The sequence below is a fragment of the Agelaius tricolor genome, unplaced genomic scaffold (assembly GCF_023055355.1).
Source record: "Agelaius tricolor isolate 1412-34295 unplaced genomic scaffold, bAgeTri1.0.p SCAF_11, whole genome shotgun sequence".
NCBI lineage: Eukaryota > Metazoa > Chordata > Aves > Passeriformes > Icteridae > Agelaius > Agelaius tricolor.
Window position 1 is genome coordinate 8,653,278 of NW_027269271.1, and position 27,914 is coordinate 8,681,191.

At 36.4% G+C, this 27,914-nt stretch overlaps 1 protein-coding gene across 5 annotated transcripts in view; it reads right to left on the reverse strand.

Annotated features, from left to right (window-relative positions):
* The window catches only part of KCNT2 (potassium sodium-activated channel subfamily T member 2), a 115,503-nt gene that overhangs the window by 17,405 nt on the left and 70,184 nt on the right, over positions 1 to 27,914 (reverse strand). For 3 of the 5 annotated variants that reach the window (XM_071436007.1, XM_071436008.1, XM_071436012.1), the window contains 11 exons: positions 24,458 to 24,566; positions 19,098 to 19,206; positions 16,804 to 16,860; positions 15,577 to 15,726; positions 14,217 to 14,446; positions 13,271 to 13,487; positions 11,925 to 12,030; positions 11,523 to 11,695; positions 9,779 to 9,850; positions 6,931 to 7,065; positions 2,655 to 2,766 (listed from right to left, as the gene is read on the reverse strand). In XM_071436007.1, coding sequence (XP_071292108.1) covers positions 2,655 to 2,766; positions 6,931 to 7,065; positions 9,779 to 9,850; positions 11,523 to 11,695; positions 11,925 to 12,030; positions 13,271 to 13,487; positions 14,217 to 14,446; positions 15,577 to 15,726; positions 16,804 to 16,860; positions 19,098 to 19,206; positions 24,458 to 24,566 — 1,470 coding nt within the window. The remainder of the gene's footprint in view (positions 1 to 2,654; positions 2,767 to 6,930; positions 7,066 to 9,778; positions 9,851 to 11,522; positions 11,696 to 11,924; positions 12,031 to 13,270; positions 13,488 to 14,216; positions 14,447 to 15,576; positions 15,727 to 16,803; positions 16,861 to 19,097; positions 19,207 to 24,457; positions 24,567 to 27,914) is intronic. The other 2 variants (XM_071436009.1, XM_071436011.1) reach the window with 1 other exon arrangement.

Here is a 27,914-nt window from a genome sequence, read left to right on the forward strand (position 1 = left end):
CTCACCTAACATCTGTGTGCTTATCCCTGTGGAAGATACAAAATCACAGGATTGGGTTTGATTAAAAGATATAGGAACTTGTACTTATTTCAAAATGATCACTTACAGCTTTAGAATTTTTGTCAGTAACACCTGCAATATTTACTTGGAACAAAGCCATAGCAAACTGAAGTCTGAATCCTATCCAAAACATTACAAACCGTTTCTTTCAAGAAAGAGGGAGTGGTTACCTCAGTTTTCTTCTTATGCAAGACAAATGGAGAACACAGATGTCAAGTTCAGAGTGTGGGTGTTTTGTTTTTCCTTTTCTCTGTTGTATAAAGGCCACTGTGTTCTCCTATGTCAGTGCTGAGTTTACTGTCAGATTTATTTATCTCTAAAATGAGAAAAGTTGCAGCTGCAACAGCAGATGGACATCTGATTTGTGTATCTGTCTTCTGCAGCCCATTAGGTTGAAAAGCCAATTTTGCAAGTGTGTTTCACTGCTACCTCAAGGCAACTTGCCTGATATTCTCAGTCTTTCTGAAAATGAGGCGCTTAATGCAGAAATAACAAGCAGCTGTATGTCTGACTGCTTTAGGTAATTTTTACTGGAGTTTTTAATTGCCTTTCATTTTGCATGAGGGAGTTCTGAAAGATCAAATGAACTACAGCACCACCTGTGAAGTTCACCCTGCAAATGTTAAGATGAAGTGACTGGGAAATATTAACAGCAGGCAACTGCAAGAGCAGTGAAGGAAATGTTCTTTCTTTAAGATAAATTATCTACCTCTGCTTCAGCAGAGCATAGTTTGGATAGGAAGTTCATTAAATGTTCAGCTTTCAACCTATCCTCACAACTTTTGCACAATAAATTAACAAAATAGTCAAGAAGTTAAAATATTCTTAAGTATTTCCAGAATATTTGCTTGAAAAATTAAGGAGCCTAAGTAAAGAAAGAAAGAACTGAGATAAAAATCCTGGTTTCACTGCATTGAAGTAGACAGCCCACAGAGAATTCCAGAATCCAACTGGAATCGGATTAAGGGAATATGTTAACAAATAATTTCAAATTATACATAGTCAGTCACTGTATACCGAGACATCAAGCTTGGTTGAAACACAGTGTTGAAGGCCCCAGCCAGCTGCTGGCCCTTGTTCCCCTCAAAGAACTGGCAATGCAGATTCCAGCCAGTTGGAGCTTATCCTTCATGGATTTACCACAGAGGGAGGAACTGCAGGAGCCACAAGGGCAAACCTTAAAGGGTAGGGGGGGTGGCATTATCACAGCAAAGCTGAGCCTCCTTCCTCAAACAGCTCCTCTTTAACTTTTGTCTGGTTTCCTCACAGAAACCTTCCTCTCCAGGCTATGTCTCTGTCAGAACACCACCTAGACACAAGATAAAGCCTTCATGCTGCTACAGGTAAAGATAACAAGTCACTAAAGGCCACCCAGATATTTACATCTTGTGTAAATATGTACATGTAAGTGTGATATTCAACCGAGTAAAAGATTTACTTCTCATCCTCATCCTCTCATCCATACAGGCTGGATTTTAGCATTCAATCCCTCTGTAAGAACCTGGACTGGGAAGGTAAGTTTCTATGGAAAGGCTCTTTTCCATGAAGAATATATTAAAATTACCTACATAAATATTGTACAGTAAACAGTGAACTTTGAAATCCCCAAAATTTAGGAAATTTATGGTACACCTAGGAAATGGAAATTATATGTTAAATCTGTATCATGGTAATGATTTTGGCATGAATTCAAATTCACCAAGACATGTAAGATATCTGAGGTGCACCGGTTGGGAGGGTACATAAGAAAACCCAGATTGATTGAGAGACTGATAGGGAGAAAGAAAAGAATGCAGTGAAGGATTTCTGCCCTTGGAGACTGTCATAGTTGATATTATTTGTCTCTCACAAACTTAGAATATGGTGGGTAGGTCAGATCACCAGGGAAGATTTGTGAGAAAGAGGATTGTGCTTGAACTTAGAGAGTTAAACAGATGCACAATATTACTTCATATGCTCCACCTGTTTTAAGTAACAGTGCTTTGAATGAGCAGATTAGATTTATCTTCATACAGCCACAGTTCCACAATTTGAAAATGCCAAATATGCATATAGAATATGAAGGTTTTAGCTAACATTTAAGTAGTGTCACTGTCCCTCTCATTCTGACAGAGAACAATTACTGTTCTCCAACTGTCCCATTAATGCCAGTATCTCCAACAGGTACACCAAAATGTGTATAGAAGACACAATTGTAGTGCCTTTAAAATGAAGAGGAATTAAAAAATACATTCTATTAAAAGCTCTATATTTTAAACATTTAGTCAGTTAAAAGATGTTCCATGTTAATTGCCTGTGTCAGCCTCTTGGACACCAACATTAGCTCTAAATATTTAATTATCCAAAAATATTTCATTTTCCATGAGCAGACTCCACCAGAGAGTTGGTTGATTAATATTATATTGTAAAATGATTCAATCAAAACAAACTTTATTCTTAAATGAGGGCAGATTTTTGAAAAAACATTCTTTTATAGTAGCTCTACAACCATAAATCATTTCACTGTTTCCACTTGTTTTGAAATCATTGTTACAAAATCAAAAAAAGTAATAAAACTGTAACATTTAAACTGAGGGTGGGGGAGATCTCCTTACCTTTTCCAATTTGGACAGAGCAAGAGAATAGCAGTCTTTGGCTCTGAACTGCATGAATCTCATGTTGGCTGGGTGAGTTAGCTCTGTGATAATGCTCAGGCTGGAGAACAACCTGCATTTTAAAAGAATGTCATGGTTATACTTCTAATTATAACAGTTCACAAATGTAAGGCTCTACACAGCTTCAGCTTGTGCTTGTGCCCGTGTTTTAAATGAAGTCCCTGAACCTGTGGTGGGTCTGGGTCCAGTGAATTGCTGGTCCAACAGCAGAGGAAACTACAACACATTCTCTGTAGAATTCACCAAGAAGCACACACTGAGCTCACAAAATACTTAAATGCTAGAAAAAACCAACTTAATTTCATTATTTTTTATTTAATAGTTGGTACAATATCACAAATCTATAGCAAACAACAAATAATGCAAAAGTTTAAAGCTTGTACTTGGTACCTGGTTGCATGTAAAGTATGACTGATTTATGTACCCTTTCCAGTTGGTTTTTCTTTCTTGAGGTCTGTTTGTATGCTGTGACTACAGTCTGAGCAATATAGATGAAAAGTGACACTTGTGGGAGTTGCTGAGAAAATGTATGTTTATGTATACTTATGTTCTCACTTTGAAATATTTACATATACAAAGTATTTATAACTTAACACCAATTCAGCCTTCCAGTAACTGAAAGCAGTGAAGAGAGCTCTACTGTGAACTGGCTGAATTACACAGATCTTCAAGCAGCAGACTCAAGAGCCCCTCCCCACTACTCAGGGCTCCAAGAAACAGATAGAAAATCATAGTTTACACTATTTAAATATGAAACAAGTTGGAATAGAACACATATTATTATTCAAATCTTTACAGATTGTGTCAGAAAGTGAGATGTGCATTTGTAGCCTCTTTTGCTGACCCTTGGGCTACTTATCTACACTTAGCAATAGGTAATTGTAGTACTAATTACATCATTGATGTGGCTTCTGTCTCACTTTCCATGGAAGCAGCATTTGACAAGTTAGTGTCAAATGGAATTCAGTGCCGCACCCTTTTGCAAGTCTTGTCCTTTTTCCTCACTTTTGCAGGGAGAAACATCACTGAAATGGCAATTCAAGCAGAGACTAAATGTGAGGAAACATATATCCAGACTGTCTGTCAATATGTGTTAATCCCACACTGTATTTGAAAACTAACACTACTGAATTCAGAATTAGAAGTAATAGGAAATTAAAAGCTAATCTCATGATAAAATATACACAGCAGGAAAAAATGCAGGCTGCTATGTTTCTCTTAAAGATGGTTTCCTATCTTTCACTGAGATATGAAAAGTAATTTATATTAGGAAATAAGTTTTAAAACTGGTATTGGTAAAATATTTTACTTACGATTGCCTTTTAGCTGATTTAGGGGAAATTGCTCTCTAGGAAGTCAGGGACAGATTTCATTTTGCCCTGGGTGTAAGGCACACTGCCTGTCAGCTTTTAGCACTGGAAAGGCTCCATCTGGGCAAAGATCCGTCTCTTCTGCCCCATTCTAGTAAGAAAGGACTGGATGGGGAAGAGAAAGCCCTCACCAGCCTGATGGGAGGCATGGCTTGCTGTTGAACTCATATTTGGAAATCAGACAAGCAAGGGAGACATGTAGTTCTTTCCCAAACCACAATGACAAACCCAGAAAATCATGCAATGCCATCATAGCACCTCATTTGGTTTATCTCTAAATGGATGATGACAGCTAAACACCAGCCAAAACACTGACCTGTAATCTGTACTGCTGGCAACAGGCTTCCTGCAGGATTTGAAACACAGCCTTGAAGAGGTTAACTAATAAAACTCTATAGTGGTACAGACCTACTGCCTGGGGAAATGTGCTGTTATTCTGAGGAAGGCTTACACCTGTCCACAGGGACTCAGTGCTTGGCTTCCTCTTTAATTTTCAAAAGTGAAAAGCATCTTAAGGTGTAGTCCAAGACTATTAATTTCTCCTTTTATGTTTAAGCTGTGATAACTCGTTCTTAGTGTGCCCATTTGAGTCACGCTTCTGTACTCCAATGTCAGGTAAATCAGTGCTGTGTCACAGATGTAATTGGGCTGGCACAGCTTGTAGCCCTAAAGGTGCTAATAACCCTGTCCTTACAAACAATGCCTCTGCCATCCAGGGCGGGGAGCACACTCTCCTGCAAAGCAGGATTGCTAATTTATGTAAATCGGGGAATAAGGACCCCACTGGTGTGTGAGAACTGCCAGCCTGGGCTGAAGAGCCTGGGTTACTGCAGCTCTGACATGGCTTTTTCAGGCCTCAGTAACTCACACCAGGGGTGTTCAGATCAGCCTGTACCCTCTGAATGGTCTCACCTGGTGACACCAACGTGGAGCCTTTGTCAGTGATGTGATAGTATTGAAAGCAGCATATTAAATCCAGGGGATTAAAATCCCTCTTTAACACGACAGTTGGTGTCGAGTGCTCTTGCTCTCTACCATGTCCAGTCTTTTCTTCATTACTTTCTGATATTATTAGTTATTCCTAAGTAATGAAAAAGCTTTCAATATGTTTTCAAAGGTCATTTACAAAACTATTTACCTTAGTGCTATGAATGTAGTTTATTCTGTAGAACAGGTGAATGCCACTACTTTATGCCTCTTCCCAAAGCTTACTTATTTCTACAACATTCACATAATATAAAAATGCAGTGAAATTATTATATGTGTTCTAGGGGAAAAAAAAAGAAAACTAGTTTATACAATACACTATTTGTGAAAGTTTACAAAGTTTTATGAAGAAGTGTTGTTAAGTCCTAAACCAAAGTATTTATTTTAAATTACTTTGATTGTAAATATGCAGTGTTAAAGCAATACTGACCCAGACATAGAGTTTGTACATGACTTAAAGCTGCCATCTAGTTGCAAACAATGTGCAAGACAACTGAAGGAGTGTACACTAACATCTAATGGCATCGTATCATATGTTATTTCTCTTTTACAGAGTAGAACACAGCTAGGGAAAAACCAATTTTACAAGTTTACTTTTGATACAGCTCCTTTTTCCATTTGGGGGTAAACTGTATTTCTGAAAAACTGATATATGTGAAAAACTTCGGTGAGTGCCCTAGCACTGTATGGCTAGGAGTAGATCTGAGTGATGCACAGACAAAGTTCAATTATAGCTTCAACCCAAATTTCATAGGTGTCAGTATGAATCACACACCTGTGCAAGTATCAGATACCAATTCAGAAACTGAAATGTTAGGAAAACGCAGAATTAACGTTTCTTGTGCAATGCAGCTTTTGCTTCCTTTGAGCACATGCAGAAATGCAAAGAGCATTAACTGCATTCTCACAGAGCTGCATTTACAAAAAAAGCTCCTTTGTATTTCAATGAGCTCAATTTTCTAAACCACTGGATTCAAACCACTTTACTATGCATCTCTCTCTGGTCTTTTGTGGAAGGTTTGCCACAGAAAACAGGTAACTGCAATGAAAGCAACATTGAATCATACTCAATTTCCTTCCAGGTCTTATTAGAATGAACACCAGGAAGTGCTAGGCTTAAACCCCAAATCAGGGAGGCATTTCATAGCTGACTGTGTACTGTGTTTTTTGTTTTGTGTGAGATTTTTTGGGTGTTTTTATTCAGAAAATAATATTTTTCTCAACTCAAAGTGACATATTTTCTTCATACTCACTGAACCAAGATATTGAACACAAAGGCTTTAATTAGGAGAGTTGTTAAAAGGAACAGCAAATCTCATTTTCATCACAGACTCCTCAGCCTGTTTACTAGACTGATCATATTATACTCTCATGACTCTTGCCATGTTGCTGTCAGATGTAATGTTGTGCCTAAAAACCTAACTTTTGTGCAAAACTAAATATTCAAAATGTGAACACTTACTACTAACTTCACAGTGATGCAGTGCTTACCTTTCAGCATTAGAAGGATCTGTTTTCCATGTGGGCTTTAGCATTATTGTGAATTTTCTTTTCTCAACTATCTTTCGTCCTAAGTCTTCAAGAGTAGCTTTATTTTCCTTCTGTAAACCTGACAGCTAACTTGTAAAATGATTATCTGGTTTTGGGATGCAAAGCATTTTATTTGAGCTATCAGGAGAATACCTCAGGATTCTAAGAGAATTGCTAAGCAAAAAAAGTTTGCCCATGTAAGACACAAATTCATACAAGGGAAAACTTAAGTAGAATAAAAATAAAAAAAGAATAAGCTCTTGGCACAAGAGGCATCAAGTATTTCACAATTAATGAGGATATGTAGCTAGATTTCAAAAATGCTTTACCTGAAGAGGGTTTGAACATTCACAATAGTCTTGGCATCTGCCATGTAGTCTTCCTCAGCACTCATCGTGCTTTCCTTGTCCACCACCACCATGTTAGCTGCAAAGGTGACCCCACACCTTAATAAGTCATCTAGGCTTTTGTGAAGAGAAAGAGGGAGAAAGAAACAAGCAACTTAAATATGGAACACCTGAAAGATTAGCCATGGGTTGGCATCTGCAGATCAGCTACGTAACAGCTTCTAATATAATCAAGGACAGCATCTCAATTAATTGGCAGAATAGAATATAGAATCTACTTCAGTAGGTTGTTATAGTCCCTCTCTTTTGTTAATGATAAATTTATTTTTTTAATAAGCCTTTAACAGTTACTTGGGAACACTTTGGCCTTATCCACTGCAAAAAATTGCTCCACTGCAGTTACATCTGACAATAGAAAAACCCAAATAAATGCTCCTGGTTGTTCGTTCCCACAGTTTTATTTTGGTTTCAAAATGTTAATTAATTAGCTGGAATGTTCTCAGGATGCTTTTAGGAGCAGCTGCAGAGCAGCAGAACTTTGTGAACAGCTGGACAATGTTTGTGTGAAGCCCAACCACAGAAAACACAGCTGAGTTACAGTTCTCATCATGCCTTGTACCTTTTCTCCAAAATGAAGCATGTTTCAGCTGTTTTAACTACAACATTTTCCACAGATCCTAAGCACCTTTTGACAACTGTGGTGGGTTTTTTTAACAATTTATTTTGGAAGAATTTATACCATTATTTTTGAAACTGCAATATCACTGATGGTTCACTACAACAAAAGAAAAACTGATTTTATGTGATCTATGAACAACTGCAGTGCATAAGTAGAAGTCCAAACTTTTTTTCTAAGTAATTTGTATTTCTGCTTTTTCAGGCTTTCAGTTGATCCCTGAAAATACCAGCATATTCTAAAATATCCATGTTTTCTGCATTTCAGTGTTTCATAAGCTCAACAGCTATTCTTATTTTAGCAGTTACCTGTGGCTGGCTTGTGGAGAATTTGAAAAATGCTAATGTGGAAGTATTATAATTCTACTTCTCAGGTATCTCGAGCTAAAGATTTCTCAAGATTGACTAGAGTTCTACACAACTTTGAAATCTGTTCAGTTACAGATCTCAAATCCTACCCAAGGGCTGGGGGAGAGGTACCTACTAATTGACACATTTTGATGAAGTGATCTCTGCTATGAATTCTGGTAAAGCTGTTTTTTGGTGGACAATCTACTTCTAACAAAAAAAGAATGGTAAATTAAAGTAATTTCTTTGGTGGTTTTCTCTCTGAGATTATGATACTTCATTGCTGGTTAACAAATGATAAATATTTTATATACTTATAGATAGTAGCTGGTACTTTGAGAATGTATTTTATACTCCTTAATGAAGAAAGGAAAATGTGCATATTTTACAAAGTATTTCTTATCTACAGATGGTCAGATCTATTAGTTGTATAAGATTTAAAAACATGGTGAGGAAAACACAAGGAATATGTACGAACTATATTTTTAGAAGTATTCTTATTAATGATAACAGATGTCAAAAAAACCCTCTACAAACTGCAGTTGCTTATTGCACCAGGAATTAAAGTGATTTTTGCATCAGAAAAGATGCAGAAGTTCATGCTGGTATTACTGTGAACTTCTGAATTCTGAATAATCACTTATTCCAAAGACTACATGCTTCATTTTTTTAAAAACGCATTTAATTCTGAAAGAACAACAAAACACCATTAGGGAGGGATTTGGAAATTTCCATTTTGAAATAAGCTCAGTAAATTTAAACAGAGTTTAATTTTCTACATTAGTAGAACAGGTTAACATCTGAGTTATTAATTACTTTAAATACTTTGAGTATTCCCTCTTGAGTACACATTTTGATGCTATTTGGGTTTTGTCTTTTTCCTTTTATATCATCTCCTTACTAAAACTATCTCATGTTTCATTTCCAGGTTGGGAAAAAGGCAACAATTTAATTATTCTGCCATTATGAGTTCTTTTTATAATTATTAAGTATTTAAGAGTTAATAAAGTAGTAGATATTAATAACGTGTGACACTTTCTTGCTGCATAGGAAAACATGTAAAGTAAGTAACACTTCTGTGGGGTCTTCATAAACCTCACAAGGACCTGGTATCATCAAGGTAAATTGTTAAATGTATCACTATTACAAGCAGGAAATAAGCTTTTTGATGTCTAATTAATATTATGGGCTTGTAGCCCCAATTCAGTATGCACTATGTAGTGAAGCAGTTTTCTTTAAATTTACAATCTACACTGAGGAGTTTACTAAAATATTCATGAGCCCTTGCTCTTCTCTTGTTTCTGCCTGATTTTCACATTAAGGTTCTGTTGCTAAACCTATATCCATAAACATGTATTAGCAGAGGTGAAGACAGAAATGTAGGAGTAAGTGATAATTTAAGTAGTGTAAGATGAAGACTTTTGGACACATTCAAGACTGTTTACATTCTGTAGCTGTCTTTACAGAACCTGAGTCAATGAATTCCAAGAAATTGTAATTCAGTACAGACTGACACTAGAATCAGGGCTATAATCTGTTCATTTGTAGAAACATATAAACTCACCTAAATAAGTGTTAATCTTATGGTTTTGAACATGTTAACTTGTGCTCCCTGTCATGCTTTTCCCAAATGGGCTCCTTTATAAATCAGAAATGTGAAATCCCAAATTACAGCAGACAGACACAGACTATGCATGCAGAAAGCTCATCTCCAACTACAACACACACAGCAGAGCATGCAATGACAATACACACACCAAACCACTGAGACTACAAAGGTAAGTTTGCTAACAGTTATTTCACCTACTTGTCGATAGAGCCCACCATGTAGTAAACCATTGGAAACCAACAGATTGCATCCAGAAAATGCATATCTGGCCTAAGCAGCAGATGGAATTACAAAATGAAACACAGTATCACAACAGCAGCATCTCTTCCAAAATATTTTCATCAACTGGTAGTTTGGGGTTTTTTAAAAAAAATAACTTTCTTAAACTTTGGCATTATGATGTCAGTTAAAGCAGGAAATAGGTTTTCAGAAAGCTGTGAATCAACACTTTGCTGTGATCATAAAGAATGATCAGAATTAACATGCTTATATTAGTAAATGCACCTCTAAAATCAGAAATGTTATGGCACAGGACAATTCCAAATATAAGAACAAATGAGTAATGTCAAAGACACACTACCAAGTTATACTCCAATGGGTGTCTTAGGAGGACTTAAAATAAGCATCAACAACTCTTAATTAAAATGTAAAGTGGAAATCAAATCATCATTTGGGCTTTGTGACACCTACTGCTTTCAAGCCTACTCCCTTTCAGAGGAGTCACTGCAAGCTCTGCATAGAGAGAGACAACAGTAAGGGTGCTGGTTTAATTAGCAAGCAGAGCTTTTACTTCACATTAATCCATCAAAAGTGTGTTTAGCTATAAGGTGTCACAACAGCATTGAAGTGTGTGAAGTTGGGCACTGTGCTGGCAAAAGGAGCTGGCACTAGAGGGCCCCCTGAGCCCATGGCTTTGCTCTCACACTGTCAGTGGAAGTGATTTAGCCTCATTTAGGCTTCTTAATTTGTGTAATTCACTGTATGTCATAGTACCTACATAAAAACCTTCTGTTTTGCCAACACAGGTGACTAAGGAGCTGCCTGAGGGAAAGTGGGACACTTCACAGCGGGAAATAGGTTTTCTACAAAGCAGGCCTTTGTAGAAAAAATCACTTAAACTGCAACAGATCTGCACAAATGGAAGTGTCAGCCCTGGAATCACAACCTACAAGACATTTTTGCTTTCTTAGCTTGTTCTACTATTCTGTGTACAGGTAACCTCCATTTCTGTGTCTTCCAAACTGTGATTTTAAGTAGCTGAGCTGTACCAAAGTGTTGCAAAAAAAACCCCAAAAAGCTAATTAATTATCAGATTATAAATGAACCAGTCTTGACATAGGCAAATTTCTCTAAAATATTAAAATCAGGCAATGAGAAAAATTTCAGCAGTCACCAAGAAATATAAAAGTAACAATAATACTGCAGGTTTAAATTTTCCTCCATGGCTTTAAATAGTTTTAGATAAAATGTGTCTGTGGGTGTCCTTTTGGCTTAAAGAACTGTTTATCTTTGAGTGTAGAGTTATTAAAAATATACCTAACTGGTCCAGGCCACTAAGTGCATTGTGTTAAGTAGGTTAGTGCTGTCATGTAGCTGTGAAACTGTTATACAGCTTGCTTTTTACAGTGTTTATTAAGCTATTTAATTTTAGCAGTAACATTCACATTTTTGGGGGTGATTTAAAAAAAAAACTTAGCTGAAACATTGGCCATGAAGAATAAGAACATTTAAGTTTACTATGGCCATTAACAGTCAATAAAAGTTCAGTTTTGTATATGACAGTGAACATGCAGTATGATTTTTGTCACTAACTTTTCTCAAAGATAAGTGTGCCATAATGTTTTTGATTTTCAGCCGGCCATATGAAAAGGGGTCATCTATTGAATAATGGTAAAATGATTTTAAAACTTATCAGAAAGGGAAAAAAAACCATTTTCCTTACGGGTTATCCAGCAGTAATACAATGGGGTTTAGTTCTTTCTTTGGTCGGTAATAAGCTCTCAGTGGGACAATGAAGTTGTATAAGCCATTTCCAGCAGTTTCTGCTGCAACTATAATCAGTTTGTTTTTGAATCCATAGGCTTTGGCATCTTCATAGTAGTTATGCTGGCATCCCTAAAATCGGAGTAAAAAACAAGTTCAGTGGAAGTGAACATTGTATTAGATGACCCAACAGAGACCTGGTTAGACATAAACACTTGGTCATGAAAGGGAGGAGAGAATATAGTATTATAGAAAATACTGCACAAACTTCATCTCTAAGGAGAAATCAGAATTTGGCTCTGCTCAGATGCAAGAGACGAATGAGAGTGCAGGATTATCCAGTAGCAGAAGCCCCCTTTACCTTATCTAGTCTTAGACAACAGAAGGGTACTTTTTCATGCAGAAGATGACAAAAGGTGGGAGAACTTCCAATATAAGGAGAGTAAGGAGGATAGCCTTTGGCATACCTAAAAAGAAAAAAAAACATTTTTCAGTATAGCAAATTAGCAAAACACTGCTGCCTACCCAATTGTTTTATGGGATGTTTATACATATGTCCAAGTTTCAGACCAAGCACATAAAATGAACTATGTTTAACAGAGGTCAAAAGAATGTATTTTGCAGGCAGTTCAACAGAACTTAGTGAAAGCTGCCATGCTTTTGGGGACTGAAGGAATTTTGCTTGGGTTTTTGAAAAGTCTGTTGTTTCATAGTGTGCTGTCATAGTGTTTTGAACTGGAAAAATTAAAAAAGGGAGGAAAGAAAACAGAAGTAACTGTACTTCTGCTCTTCCTTCTCCAATTTTTTTTTCAAACATTTACCAAGAATGAGTGAAGTCATTACCTTTTAGCTTTAATAATGTACTTTCAAAATGGCTGAAATAAATTCTAAATGGCAAACCCTCTTCCCGATGAGGTGAAATTTCTAATTGGCCTTAGTGCTTTTTTACAGGAGACATTTTAAATCCTGCTGTTTCAGTCTGCACATTTAACATGACTTTTCCTATTATTTTTGTCTCTGGAGCTTGATAATCTTCCCTGGGGCTTCTCATGCTTGCCATTGGTGGAGATGGGAAACTCTGCTGGTTGAGGCACTGGCTTAATTGTGTATTTCAGTTTTAACACCCCTGTCAGCAACCCAATAAACATAATTGCTCATCTGCACAGCAAGATTGAATCTTCTGGGTTTATCTGAGTAATGCATCATTACTTTCAGTAACACACTAACAAGCATTTTGAATTAGATGTGATAATTTTGTCCCGTATTGCTTTTTTGTCATTCCTGCATTTTGAAGTCGCACACCGAGCTCCAGAGTTCCAAAGCCTGTTGGATGATCTGATTATCACTACATTTTCATGACAGGAATACTTATCTGTTTACAAATTTGTTGAGTGCTAATGTAATAATTATAGAAATAAAATAAAAGGCCCTAGAATATGCTATGAATCCATTGCAATACATAACCTCAGCTTTTAGAACCGCAAAGAGAAAATCTCCAGCAAACAGAGGAGTTTATCTGTTGGGTGGTTTTGTATTTCCAAGTAGGCTTATAGCATTCTGCTAGCATTTCCTTGATGGGAATAATTCCATAATTGGACTTCATGGGACTTCCGTCCTAGAAGTGCTCAGATGGATCTGCATTCCAAAAAAGATTATCAATGCTTTTTACATCTAGCGTTAACGTTTCGCTTTATTTAACATACGTACTCAAAGCCTGCAGAGACCTCCTCGTCGGAGGGGGTGGTTTCATCCTCGGACTGGTCGCTGAGCAGGTCGCAGGTGGGCAGGGAGGAGGAGTCGGCCACCTCCAGCACGGGGGCGATGCTGGGCCTCCTGCCCTCCCTGCCCCCCTGGGCGGGCAGTGCCAGCGTGGCACCGCTGGCCCCGCGGCACCCCGTGTCCTGCAAATCGATGGCCACGGTCCCTAGGGCAGGGAAACAGGGAAAACATCATCTCCTCAGTGCTGCTCAGAACCTGGGAACGGCATTCCTGCATTTACTGGGGACTGCCTGGCTGCATGGCAAAGGACTGGCAGCTACACTGTGCTGGGGGTGTTTATTCCATTAAAATAAAACAAATATTTCAGCTGTACTCAAGGAAAGCAACGCTTTTCCTGACCATTAGTCTGTGTCTTCTTGTTAAGTGCCTCTTTAAAATTATACCTTATATAATCAGTCCATATTAATATGCATCAACAACCTACAGATTTTACTTAAGGTGTTTATTAAATTAAAGAAGCTCATGAAAACTTCTTACAAACAATCAGGTATGAATGACAAAGAAGTACTCATATGATTTACCCACTGGTTTTGCTTTGCATACACTTCATTATTACTTTTTTATACTACAGTCCTAATTAGTTTACTTCCACCTTGTCAAGTAAAAGAGAAATCAAATTCCATTTGTTTGTTTGGGGGTTTTGGGTTTGGTTTGTCTGCTTGTTTGTTTTTGTCTGAGTTTTTCTTTGGTTTGGTTTGGGTTGTTTGTCTGTGGTTTTTTTTAGATATGATAGCAAATGTTTGAAGTTTTTATATTCATTCTCTCTATTCATAATTACAGTTTCTTAAAAGTTTAGGAAGATGCTTTAAAATGTGCTACTCATTAAATAAGAATATGTTGTGATCTTGAAATTTTTTATTTTTTTTTTACTTACCCATGCTGGCTATTATACTGTGTACTGGTAACCTAGATGCTCCATGATAAGATAATTTTGATTCATGGTTTTTTCTATGCTTTTCTTGCTTCTTAAAAGCAGAATTCTCTTCTTTGGTGATATTTATATAAAAGCATATATCAGTAGAACTCATGATATATCGAGGACCTGGATTCAGCAAAATGTTTTTGTTATCTTCCTTTCTAACACCAATCAGACAGACTCCAAACCTTAATTAGAAAAGGAAAGGCATGGTTCATTTTGCATAGTCCTGCAAACACCAGAATTTCCATTGTCAAAAATGAACCTCAGGTATATTTTTATTCTTTGCACATTATGAACATTTGCAGCTTTCTGGATGACAGGGATGTTTGAAAAATGTGTTCTGCTAAATAGGCCACATCAAATCAAGCAGATTTTATGAGCTCATGAATTCCTAGGCAGTTGAGTGTTTTTTGTAATGCCTTAATATTCTCCTAATGTTATTCTAGTTGATTTTTTCTGTCAGATGAATAGTCCTTTTTGGGAAAATATTGGTAGAAAAATGGATACACGATACGAAAAATTATTAATCATGTTAAATTGTTCCATTATTTATAAGTATGAAATGGAGACCATTTTCATAATTCATTTTTCCAATTCACTTTTAAAAATGTATTTGATTAGTGATAGAAAAGAAGGAATTACAGAAAAAAAACCCTCTTTCTCTCCTTGATTAAGTATGAGAATAAACCCAGCATTTAGGATTTGATAAATGCTTATTTTATCAAATATATAAACATACATGATTTGTGTTTATTTTGCATGTTTATCTCACAGAGCAGCACTGGAAAAGTGATGCATCATCTGGACCTTAAAGCAGGTATGTTATCATCTAACAGAAAAAAGATTTTTACGTTTGAACAATTACCAGAATGTACCATGTGACACCTTTAAACTGAACATTTTCCTTAATATGAACAAGCCACAAAGGAAGCCAGATTTCCAGCTGAGTCCTAAATAAATTTTAAAAACCCCACACCCTCCCACCCATTCATTTCTAGATTGTTTTGGACTTGGAAAAGAATTGTTGTTCTTGAAAAACCTCCAAAAAGTGCCCTTTTTTTCCTGGTTGTCCAGCTTATCCTTTATATCTGTAGAACGCTGTTCTCTTAGACTGAGGTGGGCTGTTCAGGATGAACATGAGCTTTTACCTGACCTGCTCTAACTCACAGAAATAAATCCATATTAGTGGCCAGATACTTAAACCCAGGAACAGATCAATGTGCAGTACTGTGCCTTTAGTGCAGAGCTACGTTGCAGGCAAAACAAGCAATTATTTCTTTGAACGTTTGATGGTTGATAAGAAAAATAAACATACTTTTTATGTGCATGGAAAGAAGCATATGTGAAGCTCTTCCCCTCATACTCTGCAAAAACTGTACTTTCTTCCAGGTTGATGTGATACACTTCATTACCAGAGCATCTGCCATACATTTTCTGCCATTGTTCTGGTGATTGCTGACTCTCCCTGAAACATAAAGAGAATAATTTAACACTTAATGCAAAATTCTTATTAATCAGAATGGTATTTCCTGTAAATAGAAACTACAAACGTCTACTGAAAAGGTCCCATAGGCTAATCTGAAAGAAGTGTTTGAGATCAAATCTTGGTAATATTTTAAGTGCACAGATTATTTTGATGTATTAAAGAGCATTTTCTGCTACGTAATAGACATATGAGAGTATGTACTTTATTATCAGGAGAGAGGTGTCTCAATTACTTTAAAATCACACCATAATAAGTACATCCATGGCAGCTTGACAATGACAGGTAAAACCAGCAGCACTCTCATGACATTCATAAAGACAGTTTCTTCACATGCTTTGTGGCAGACTCTTTGGTTCCTGTCTGAGTATCATTAATACCAACTTATGTAGGAAAGAGTCACTTGTCTTTGGTCATTTGCTCGGTAAGAGAAATTTTTCTGCATTTGCTTATCACTGATCTTTATACTCTGAGTATTTTTGGTTCCTGTGTCTTGTAGACTATTACAAGTACATAGCTTCTTTTCTCTAGTGCAAGAAAATAAATTACAAAGCAGATCACCCTTTACTCTATGCAGCTGCTGCCCTTAATGCAAACAGTTCAGTGCAAATTTCCAAACTGCAGCAACCCCAGCACTTGTAGCCCTGGAGCTCCTGGGAACTTCATGATTAAGTTTCACATGGAAACAAAGTTCTGCCTGCATGATTTTCACTGGAGGTAACTGGTGCATATACACACAGATACGTGCAGATAGGTCATGAATCTGCCAAGTGTGTCCCGTGTTTTGCCACTTGGAGTGAAGATCTCAAGGTCCCTGGACATGCTCCTTTAATGCTCATTTAAACATTCTCAATACCTTAACACAATTTGTATTTTTCTCCCATTTACCATGTTTCTTCACTCTCATCATGAAAACAGTTTGTTTCAAGATGAAAATACGTGAACCATTTTTGTTACAATACTATAAATAGTGTAGTAGGTATAGATCAGCAGAACTAGCTGTGTAATTTCAGAGCATTTTCCCTTATTTCACTTTTCCCCCTAAAATAAAATGGTCACCTGTTTAATGTCTGCTTGGTTCCAGTGAGTTGTCTGAAAGCTTCCCATGGGGCTGTACTGTAAAGATCACATTAACTCCAAGTCAGAAAGGTTATTTTCTTCCAGTATTTTCTATCATCAAACAAACCCTAATAGAGTAGTATTACTAGTTTAAATAAACAGATAACAGTTAAATATAAATGTTAAGATTATTAATTAAGATTAATAATGAGGTTATAAATAAGATTCGAGGTAGAATTTTGGTGTCTCACAGACTAAAGTTTTGAATTCCACAAACAGCTGAGAAGACAACAGGATTATTTGCACCTCCTGAACAGGTATTTAAAATTTGAGTCCTACATAAGGTTTAATGCAGGTGTTAATAGCAACCATGATAATAAAAGGATAATTAAACAGGAAGTAATGTAAAGGAAAGCACTTCACTATTAACATTGGGAAGTCTATTTAACAAAGTATTTTCATTATGTAGATCTAATTTAGTATTTGGTTTGGTTTATAAATACATGTATATAAAATTTTTATTTGCAGTTTAAATAATTTGCTTTCACCTGATATTTTTACTTAGCCTAACTCAACTGCTCATCTCACTTCATCTTTCATATGCATAAATAATGGTAATTTCACCTTCTTTAACAACTAGCAGTTAATTTACCTCTTGTTCAACAACAGAATACGTCTGGACATCTGGAAAAGCAAAAAAAAAAACCCTCTCTGAACTATAAGTTGGTCAAATCCCAAGCAGTTTATCTCTGCAGTACAATGACAAATGTCCTTATTTTGGAGTCTGAGAATAAATGCTCTGAACAGTGCTGACTGCAGTAGATAATTAATAACTAGACATTTTCACTTTTTCAGTCTTTCTGTTTAAATACAGAAGAGTATTCTTACAGTAACATAGAGTGTACTTTCTTACTGAAACACACATTATTTTAATCCTTCTGGATTCAAAGTAATGCTACAACTATTTGTGCAAAAACTTTTTTCTTTTTGCTCCTAGTATACAATGACCAGACTAGAAAAGAGTCTCTTTTATTATGCTGGTTACATCTATTAATTCTGATTGCAAAAGAAATCTTAAGCACTTTTGAATTCTGTGACAGTTACTTTGCATCACAGTTGGGAATCTGTAAATGATCAATGTGACTGTGTTAAACAATGAAATGCTGAAGTTCCTAAGTACAGCAGAAATCATTTCCCTTTTCTGTGTATGGTTTTGTGCTGAAGGAAAAATCCCTGACAGCTGTTAGGAACACTGCTCTTCTTTTACGTGCATGTAATCTGAAATAACTGGAACAGGCTCTGGATTCTGTGCATGTCACAGAATTACAAGGCAAGCAGATAAAAAAATGTATAAAGAATGTTCTTCACCACAGTGCTCAGCAGGTATCCAAAAAATGTTTTGTTGTCTTCCTACTAGGAGATTCTAGTGCACAGTGCCACTAAAATCTTGACATTTGTTGTTCTCAGTAGTAACAGTTCCATTCTGGGCAAAGGGGAATACTAGAAATGTCATATAGAAGGTCAAATAACTCTGCTTATAAATATATATATTTACTGGGTTCATGATTACTTGAAAAAGAAGTTAACATGTTACAAGACTTCTGTAGTGTATATGCAGCTATTCCATTTCTACAAACATGTTTAGAGATTCTCTCTTTATTGCATCTGTGTGCCCACAACATTTCAAATTAAGAATACCTTATTATTCCAAGAATAAGCATAAAAGAGGTACACCAGATCTGGTAAAATTATTTTAGTAAATTCTGAGTTGTTTTACTGTGATTATGCAGTCTGCAGAGACACCATAATTCTGCACCCCTTCCAGCAGTGTGGTCATGTTAAAAATAAAAATCATGGATATTTGTTTGCCTCTTAACATACAGGCACAGAGAAGCAAATGCCGTAAGTCATCAGAAAACCATTTTTTTAGTTCATTGAAACACAACTTCAAATTAATCTATTAGAATAGGTATTCTTAGGACTTGTTACTGCTCGTGAGTAGAACTTTGTGATAGAGACACTTCAATCAACTAAACTAGAAATTCAGTTTTTTCATATTTTATATTGTGGAAGGCACAATGGCATGCAACAAACCCTTAAACACTGGGGGTTTGTTTAAGGGGTTCTGAAGGGGTGTTCTCTTCAAAACTATACTGCCTTGAGTAAGGCGTTTTGATGCTTTTATTGTGCAGAAAGTTCTATTTTCTTTTTTTAAACTGTAGTTGTGTGGGAATCCAGGGTAAGCTCTTTTCCAAATACCAGCTATGACTTTCTCTATGGTAGTATATACTTACTGTCCCCTAGATGTATGAACCAGCAGAGTGATTAATGTAGAAGTAGCTGGACATATACAATTTAGAGCTAGCATAGCATATTTGAATTCCTCTTCACATACAACATGATCTGTAGGGGAAAAAAGAAGGATACAAATTATTTTACAAAATTAACAGAACAGAATTATCACTTCCTTGGTCTAGGAAGATGGTGAAGATGGATCAATCAAAAGTTGGCCCAACATCTTAATTTTCTGCTTGAACTTGAAAATCAGCTGTGTATGATTTTCCCTGTCTGTGCTATCTAACATGGATGGCTACTGTTTTAAATCCAGATCACAGTTAAATGCTCTCCAGTGCTTGCTGATGGCATGAAAAGGAAATAGAAATAATTTTTTAATGTAATTCCCATATACCTGTGACAGTATTGAAATGGCTATTAAAAGGGACAAGCACAAAACTTGTGACTGCTTGTCAGTGTAGAAACATAAAGTCAGAGAGGCTTTGTAAAACCATGAAGGCATTTAATACCAAGTCAGTTTTTTCCCCTCTGAATTTCGTCTTTGGTTCTTTCGATGGGATCAGAATTTGGTCCTAAACAGAAAGAATATTACAAGTAGTACAGTTGATGATCAAAACATAGGCACACGAAAATTGCTGAGTAAAGGCAGGCAAACAACCTCCCCAGCTAGACTTGAACTCTGCACACCTAATTTCTCTGCTTCTGCTTTCACCAACGTGACACTGAAATCCTTAGAACCACCATGGCTCTCTAAGCTGCTTTCCTAGCAGAATTTATTGTATAGCTATAAGCATGACACTTCCTGAAAATAAAAGTGAAGGCATACTGTGCCTTCTCTGTTCCTTTTCCTTTGAAATATCTAGAGGCTTTTCAGTAACAGAATCATTTACTACTGAATTGAGTAATTAATTCTCCTATTTTCTGAAGATCAGGGCCTATTTAAATGTCATAGGGAAGGGATGAATTTAGTTATATAAAGACACTGCCAAATATAGGACAAAATTAGATTTTTCTTCCTGTAAATATATTTCAGCTGTAGCAATTAAATATTTTCTGCAGAAAATGTTTCAGATAGAAATATGTTCTTTTAGTTGACCATATGCCATTAATAAACCTACTTGAATTTCAAACTAGAGAGGGTAAGGCATAGTTGGTGGCTTGAACAGAATATCTGCAGTCCATTACCATTAGTGAGATGACAAAGATGTATGGAAGTGAATACCAACTTCCTGACACTGAAAGAAAGAGAATTCTTGCAATTTTTTAATTTGTATAGAATTTTGCCAAATAACCTCCCCTTATTTTTTGTTTGGAATGTTGTCATATTATCGCTAAACATTTTGAAAATACAAGAAAGAAAAAATACACAGGGTCATGATTTCATCCCCTGTTATTTCAGATCTTGTATTTGAACCCAAATGTACACGCTGGCCTAAATATATACAAATGAAATTAATAAATCACAGATGGCACAATGAAGATGAAAACTGTAACTTCTATCCTCCAGATGCACTCTACTCTCTAACATCTATGGTGAACTTTCTTGGCAGATCTTTATGTAAAATATAATGTTACCAAAGAATACGGCACACAGCAAACAGAGACTGCTGTCCTACAACAGCCTCTTAATTATGTCTGTGTAAGAGATTCACATGGTGTTGTCAAGTGTTTTTACATCAGGAGCCTTGGAGCTGGACTTGTGGACTATTTCTGCACCTGTTGGAGACTCTGACCTTCCACAGGTAAGTTCTTATATTAGACACAGACCAGGTCAAAAATGCCTTGCTCATTTCTCCAATTATTTGACAGTTTCTAGCCTTCCTATAATGTTCCTGTGTTTTCTGTGTATGCTCAGGCCTTGTCTTGAGGAGAATTACACAGAACTTTGTCTGCTGCATCTTTCAGAGGTGAGCAGGGAGGGAGCTGGAGGACAGCTCTCCCCTTCCTCAGGTCTGGGACATCAGTCATGGCCCCTGACAGCAGGCACCAGAATCAGCAAATTACTCATGCAGTGTGACAGTGAGGCAGCCCAGGAAATTGCAGTTTGTCTTGAAGTGAATATTAAATATGTCATGTCAGCTTGCCAGAAAAAGAAGCATTTTGATTGAGTTTATACTAAAGAAATATTACATGTAGAATTTCCGTAAGTTGCAGTTTCTGTTGAAAATCTATTTTGAAGGCAGTTTTGTTGCTAAGTCTGTCTCAAATGGATGTAGTAATGCAGTGGGGTGAGTTATGGTTTCTGTGATGTTACTGAGGATAAAACAGACTCAAAATACTGATTTATGCCTGCAGCAGCAATGTGGTAAGAATGACCTAGACCTGGCACAATTATTCTGAGAAACCTTACTTTTGTCAGTTTGATAAGTTAACATGACCACTACCAGATCTGATAGAGAAAAATGCCCATCCATTACCTCTGGACTATTTTTATCTGTAATTGGACAGATTAATCATCTGCTGCATTTAATATCCATTTAGGTGAATCTGGACTATGTTTCTTTGAAATAAACTACTGAAGCTTTGATGTCAGACTTCAACAGTCCGTGCTAATTCATGGGTGCATTTTGAATAGATAGAGAATGTCAAAATGTATCCCCATTTCCTGGAATTGTAATTATATGTAATTTCCAAATATTCAGAGTAAAGGATATATATACACACACATACACACACACACAAATTATAAAAGTTTTAAGTTCAGCTCAGAAAATATTGAATTTAGTAGTCTGTGAATTGCAAAAATATATTGCTCTGCTGTGGAAAATCTTCACTTTATTTCCCATTTGTGCTGAAATGCAAGGCCAGGAGCTTGCACCACGGGTACATGGCCTTTTGTAGACTTGTGTGTTTGAAAGAAAAGTGGGAAGATTAAGAATCTAACTGCCAGCATTATTGAAAGAAAAACTGGGCATGTTAAGGCATTTTTATTTTGGAACTTACTAGGGAGAAATCAAAGTATTTCAGCTTAAGAGATAAGATAGTTCCCCATCTGATAACTGTCATGTTAACAGCAGCTGTGTATTTAAAGTGTTCACACCTTAAACTTGCAAAGGGTTTTGCTGGGACAAACATTTATGCCACTGTAGCAATGTTAAGCAGGTTAATATTTTAAACAAAGTAGTTAAAATTCACTGTAAAAAATATCAGAAGGCACAGAATGCAAGGATGTGTGTGTGGCACCTGACTTTCTGACAGGTCATATGAGCCTGGCCAAAGTGCCTCCATTCTCTTGCTTTGAGGACAAAAATAAGTTCTCATACTCTCATTAAAGACATGGAGGATGTTTAAGTCTTGTTTACAGGATGGGAATACATTATAACAATTGCTTTTCCCATATACTGTTCCCTACTCCGATAGGAACAGGCAGTCAGTGTCTGAATTTCAGGACTGCCTCATGCAATCTAGGAGGACTGGTCAACCTAATATAAGCTGCTGAGAAACTGGACTTCTAGTGCTTTATACACTTTTAATGTATTTAAAAGTTAAACTTCAGTTAGGAGGTCTATTTGGTTGTATTTCGTCATATTTGACAGCTGTAGTCTCTAAACTTGTGTGTAAAGAAATAATAAAAAAAAAGGAAGAAGAAGAAATCCTATTACTGAGCATTTCAGGTTTATAAAAATGCCCAGTATTGTTTTGGGAAACCTCTGGAAGAAAATAGCCATTTTTTCAAGGAATATCAGATTTAAAAGAAGCTTTTACATTAAGGCAGTAATAAAGCAGCCCTGAATCATAATAGGAAAAGCACTTATAAAAATATTCCAGATGGTTGTGACAAATTTCACTCGTAAACACTCTGGACAGGTCTGTAGTCTGCAGCCCCCGCTGGGTACATGTTTCAGGATGATGAAGTATTGGGTGACATCAATACCAAAGGGAGATCCTCTCAGGAAAATGTATGCCAACTAATATTGTTCTTGTGGCTCCAGCAGTGCCTGACCATTTGCAATAGGGGAACATCCAGTAGTGATGCTGAAGTTCAGTTGAAGGAAATTTTACCAAAAGAGGTTTTCTGGGTTTTTTGGTTGTTGTTTTTTGGTGTTTTTTTTTGTTTTGGGGTTTTTTTTAAATATAGTCCAAATTCTATATCACTTTGAACAGACATGAAAAATTGCCTCTGTCTTAAAAGTCTAGTTGTATATAAGCTCCTACAGAGACAAGCCATTAGGAATAATGAAACTCTCTTAAAAGCACAATTTGGAACAACAAATTAACACTGTTCCTGATAAAGGAAAGTGGCCATGGCTAAGGGAGCAGGGATTATGTTTGTGCTGGCTGGTTTTAAGGGGGAGATGAAAAAGTACCATCATTCTCATCACAGCATGAGCCTTATTCCCCTCTGTGCCATTTCATAGCTTGAGATTACACTTTTATAACTTCAGAACTGCCACTGATGGGGTTTCTTCTTCTTTCTAACCCAGTGGTAAATTCCACAGCTTTTAAAATTACAGCTTTAACTGTTGCTCTGGAGCCATTCTGCTGGAATTTACTTTTTCATCACATTCTGGGATGATGGAGGAGACTAATATTTTTCCATAGAGTTTTTTTTTTATTTTTGCATGAATCAGCAATCTTTTCTTCCTTGGAATATCATTCAAGAAAATTGAATTTTCAAAATTGCAGCTGAAAAGGAAAGCTTCTCTTTTACTTCTGAGCTATTTCTCCAAAAGTATTTGTGTGTTTTTGCACATGAGTATTTGTACATCTACGTACTTGCATATGTGACTGTTTGATATAGACAGAAAGAAAGAGAAACATATAATGCAGAGAAATAGCTTGTCAAATAAAAGGTGGTAATCTCTTCTTTACAAGAGTGACTTTCTCAGATTTCTTAACATCATTTTGCATTTTATGCCATGGTTTCTAAGGCATGCGTTTTACTAGATAGAGAATTAAATTATATATCTCCTTCCAAAATATTTGCAAGTAATTAAAATCATGTTTTCCATACCACTTGGTAAAAAACAGTCCAATGAGAAGATTTTTCCCTCAATAATTTGTTGGACTAAATCTGAATAGATCTTCTTATATACCCCTTAGTAACGATGTTTTAGTAGACAGAGATGAATTTCAGCCATGGGTACAGTAAGCTGGAGACTTACCTGGATCTGGAATGAAGGAGTAGTTATACATCACATAATCATACTCTCTATATTATGTAGCATAAAGCTATTAATTCTTTAAAGTGCTTGTAAGTAAGTCTTTATCAAGGCTAGGATGTATATTATTTTACAAAACTGCACATTTAATCAGTTTCTAAGTAGTAAATATGCCCAGGGATTCTCACTTTGTTGTGTTCATGAAACAAACTGTCAAACACTAACAAGTGCTGAAATGCCAGCAATCTTCCACTTACCTGCAAACTTGATGTGGAATTTATTCTCAGGCTTCAGTATCTGAACATACAAAGGACAATTTGGAGCAAAGTCTTTAACTGCCCATGCTCTTAAAATAGTTTGGTGATCCTAGAAGTAAGAGTATGAGAGGGTGCCAATGAAATAAAAATAACCATGTCAGATTAGAAAAGGAGTCTATTATCAGACTTGCTCTATTGAGGAAAACTCATTTTAAGACCATGTGGCACCAGCTGGTATGGATGTTTATGTGCAAGTTATATAATTACTATCACTTATTAATTTCCAGCAATCTTCCACTAATAAGCTATTTTGACCCTCTCCTATCTTTCTGCAAATGCTAATGATTGTGTTATTTGGAAAGGGGTAGCATTTGGATATGGAATGATTGTGTGAAAACTTAAGATAGCCGTGATTAGTTATGTCTAATTAATCAAGAATTATGTGGCATAGATGTCCTTACAAAGAGACTCATAATTAAAATAGCATTAAATGATGACATCAGGAACTGAGAGTTTAAAACTGTGGGTAATTCTAAAAATATCAGTTTAATTAAAAGCAGATCTGAATTTTTGTGGAACTAAAACATTTGCACAACTGATGTCAGGATTTAGCCAGCTATTAACCAAAGATTCTGAGAGATTTTTCAGGCTGTTAGTTTTTGTTCTTGTTACCACATGGCAAGAATGAGTTAACTGCAGGGTGAACACTGCTATCCATAAAAGTCATCTATGTGATAGTGCATTCATAGTTTGAATTGTTGTGATGTAAGACTAATTCCAGTGTATCATCCATCAGTTTTTATTTGTTTCAAAACAAAAAGAAACATTTCAGAGCAGTATCTAGGAATCCATTCCTGGATTGAAATGCCTTACCTAGTAATGAAATTGGTGGTATTTAAAGATAAAATATAAAGAATGATTCATTATGTTTGCAGCATCAGCAGTAAGAAAAGGTTTCAGACTTGTGAACACAAGGGAAAATCTCTGCCTGGAACAGAGTATAATTGACATTTTCAAACCATAATATTTTCTTATCAATTGAGATGTTAGCAAGTTGTTCCACTAGAAAAACTAAAATGGAGTCATAAGAGGATGGCAAAATATCTTATTTCACATTTTTCTTATTAGTAGTTTTGTAGATGTAGGATTGCTCTGCCAGCCAGGAGATTTAAGAGCATGGGTGTAACCTGCTGTAGGTTTTCCATGTATGCAGCCACTTTTTTTTTTTACTTTTCTATAACATATGGCAAGTTACCCTCCTCAGGATTTTGTGTTTGTGTGTGCTGTTGGGTTTTTTTCTGTTTTTCTTAAGGTAATGCAATACCAACACAGCTTAGAAGCAGCAAATGACTGGGTAATGTGCTAGATGGCTGTCAAACAGCTATGCTACATGCCTAGAAATACAATTATGTCTATATTAGATATTTTCTTGGATTTTTTAAATTATAATTTTTTAAGCCCCGTTTTATCAGAATGTGCAATGATTGTTAAATATAAGAATGAAGCTTTCATTATAAAATGATTCAAATTACACTATTTTGTTAAAAACTCAAACAAACCTAGACCCATAGATCAACTCAGTGGGTATGCACTGTTAATCTAATAACCTTGCATTATTGTTTCTTTTTTTCTCTTTCCAGTTGGTATATCCATGTGTTTGTGTACAAAAGCTGCTTATTTGGTTCCCAAGTTTTTTGCTCAGTTATTCACCCAAATTCCACTCTGAAGAAGCACTCCAGGGGAGAGAAAGAAAAATACAGGTGGGCACCTTAAGTGATTTCTTAGATTCAGTCTCTTCATACAGTATTGTGGCTCTCTGTTTTAAAATGTAGCAATTTCTATGCTATATTGCAGTCACTTTAAAAAATGTTCACCTTTCTCCCAATATATGGTATATATGTACACCCAACAAACAGAGGTAACTGAAACAAAATTATTCTTCTGTTCCCATTATTAAACATTTGTGTCTTTGGAAGGTGAGTGAAAAAATATATTCTCTTCTATGTGATCTCCACACAATGAACTGCAGTCAGTGATCAAAAATTACCACAGATCCAAATGGTGATTAATATAGAGGTGATATTTAAGTTCATGTATGAAAAGCTGCAAGTTTAAAGTGGGTGTATTTCAATCATAAGAACTCAAGGAAATGCATTTAATATGTATTTTAAAGTAGTTCTGTTAATTGAATCTCTTTTTTGTCACACATAACCTGATAAATTATATAAATTAGTTACACCCTGCTATGTTTGCATCCATATTGTGATGCCATTAAGGCATTGTAATTTAGATTACCGGTACAGCAGAGTCACACAATTTGATTAATGAAAGGGGAAAAAAAAAGGTGCAAGCTTGAATTGGACCATCTCTGAATTTTCAGAAAGCATCAGAACAAAGCTGTCAGCAACAGAAGTGTTGTCACTAGAAGTTATTAACTAACAAAATAGCAAGCAATGAACAGCCAGGGGTATCCATGGCAAATGAGTAAATCCTCTGCTTGAGCATTGTAGCTGGGGGGATAAAAACCCTCCAAAAATCACTTGAGTAACAACAGCTCTTCTGGTCAGGAATCTCCTCCTTTTATTTTGACAGCTGTCATGCATAGGAGAGGATCCAAGGCTCTTTTAGCAGTTTGTCAGCTTCTCAGCAACAGCAGGGTGGAAAATCAGTGGTACTCATAAAGATTGTTACTGGGATGACAGCTGAACTTCCTTCTGCCCTGTGACAAACAAACCTTCTGTATACTAACATGAGGCTGGAGCAGTGTAGGAAATACAATAAATTTCATTTCACAGCCCTAGGGGGCAGTAAGACAAAATAGTTTCTAAAAAAATTTAAGAATTTTCTACTTGCAGTATAAATAATTGCATTCCCTGTGCAAATGTACTCTGACAGCAAAAGAGAGAAAAAGGCGAGAGGTGACACCTTGTTTCAAAGCTTCAGATCCCACTGACCCTGAGATATCACTGTGGGAAGGGGAAGGGATCAGGAGAGAGTGTTTAGTGAGATGTGCCTGTTTGTGTGCTCCAGGTACAAAGAGAAATGAGATTTAATAGAAGTTTGTAGTGGCAGCTGAAGTGTGCCAGGTACCATTCTAGTGTTTCCTGAGGGCAGAAAGGAAGAGCTGCAGTGGGCCATGGCTCCAGAGCCAGAGCTGCACCATGCTGGCCACAATGGATGGGAGCTCCATGCAGAGCCCACTGCCTGCCCGACAGCAGAGTCCAGCAGAGCTGAAAATTGGCTTTTCTCTGCATAAATTCTGAAGCAGTTATGAGCAGAGATGAACAGCTGAATGGTGGTATTGCTGTCCTTAATGCTGCATAAACTCTCCTAGTGCAGTATAAATCACACACTGATTTTATGGGGTTTCTCATTTGTAACCACTGTGCAACTCTCAAGTACATTATGTGAAGTGAGATGTTGTAGCTGATTTATTCTGAATTATGAAATCATGGCT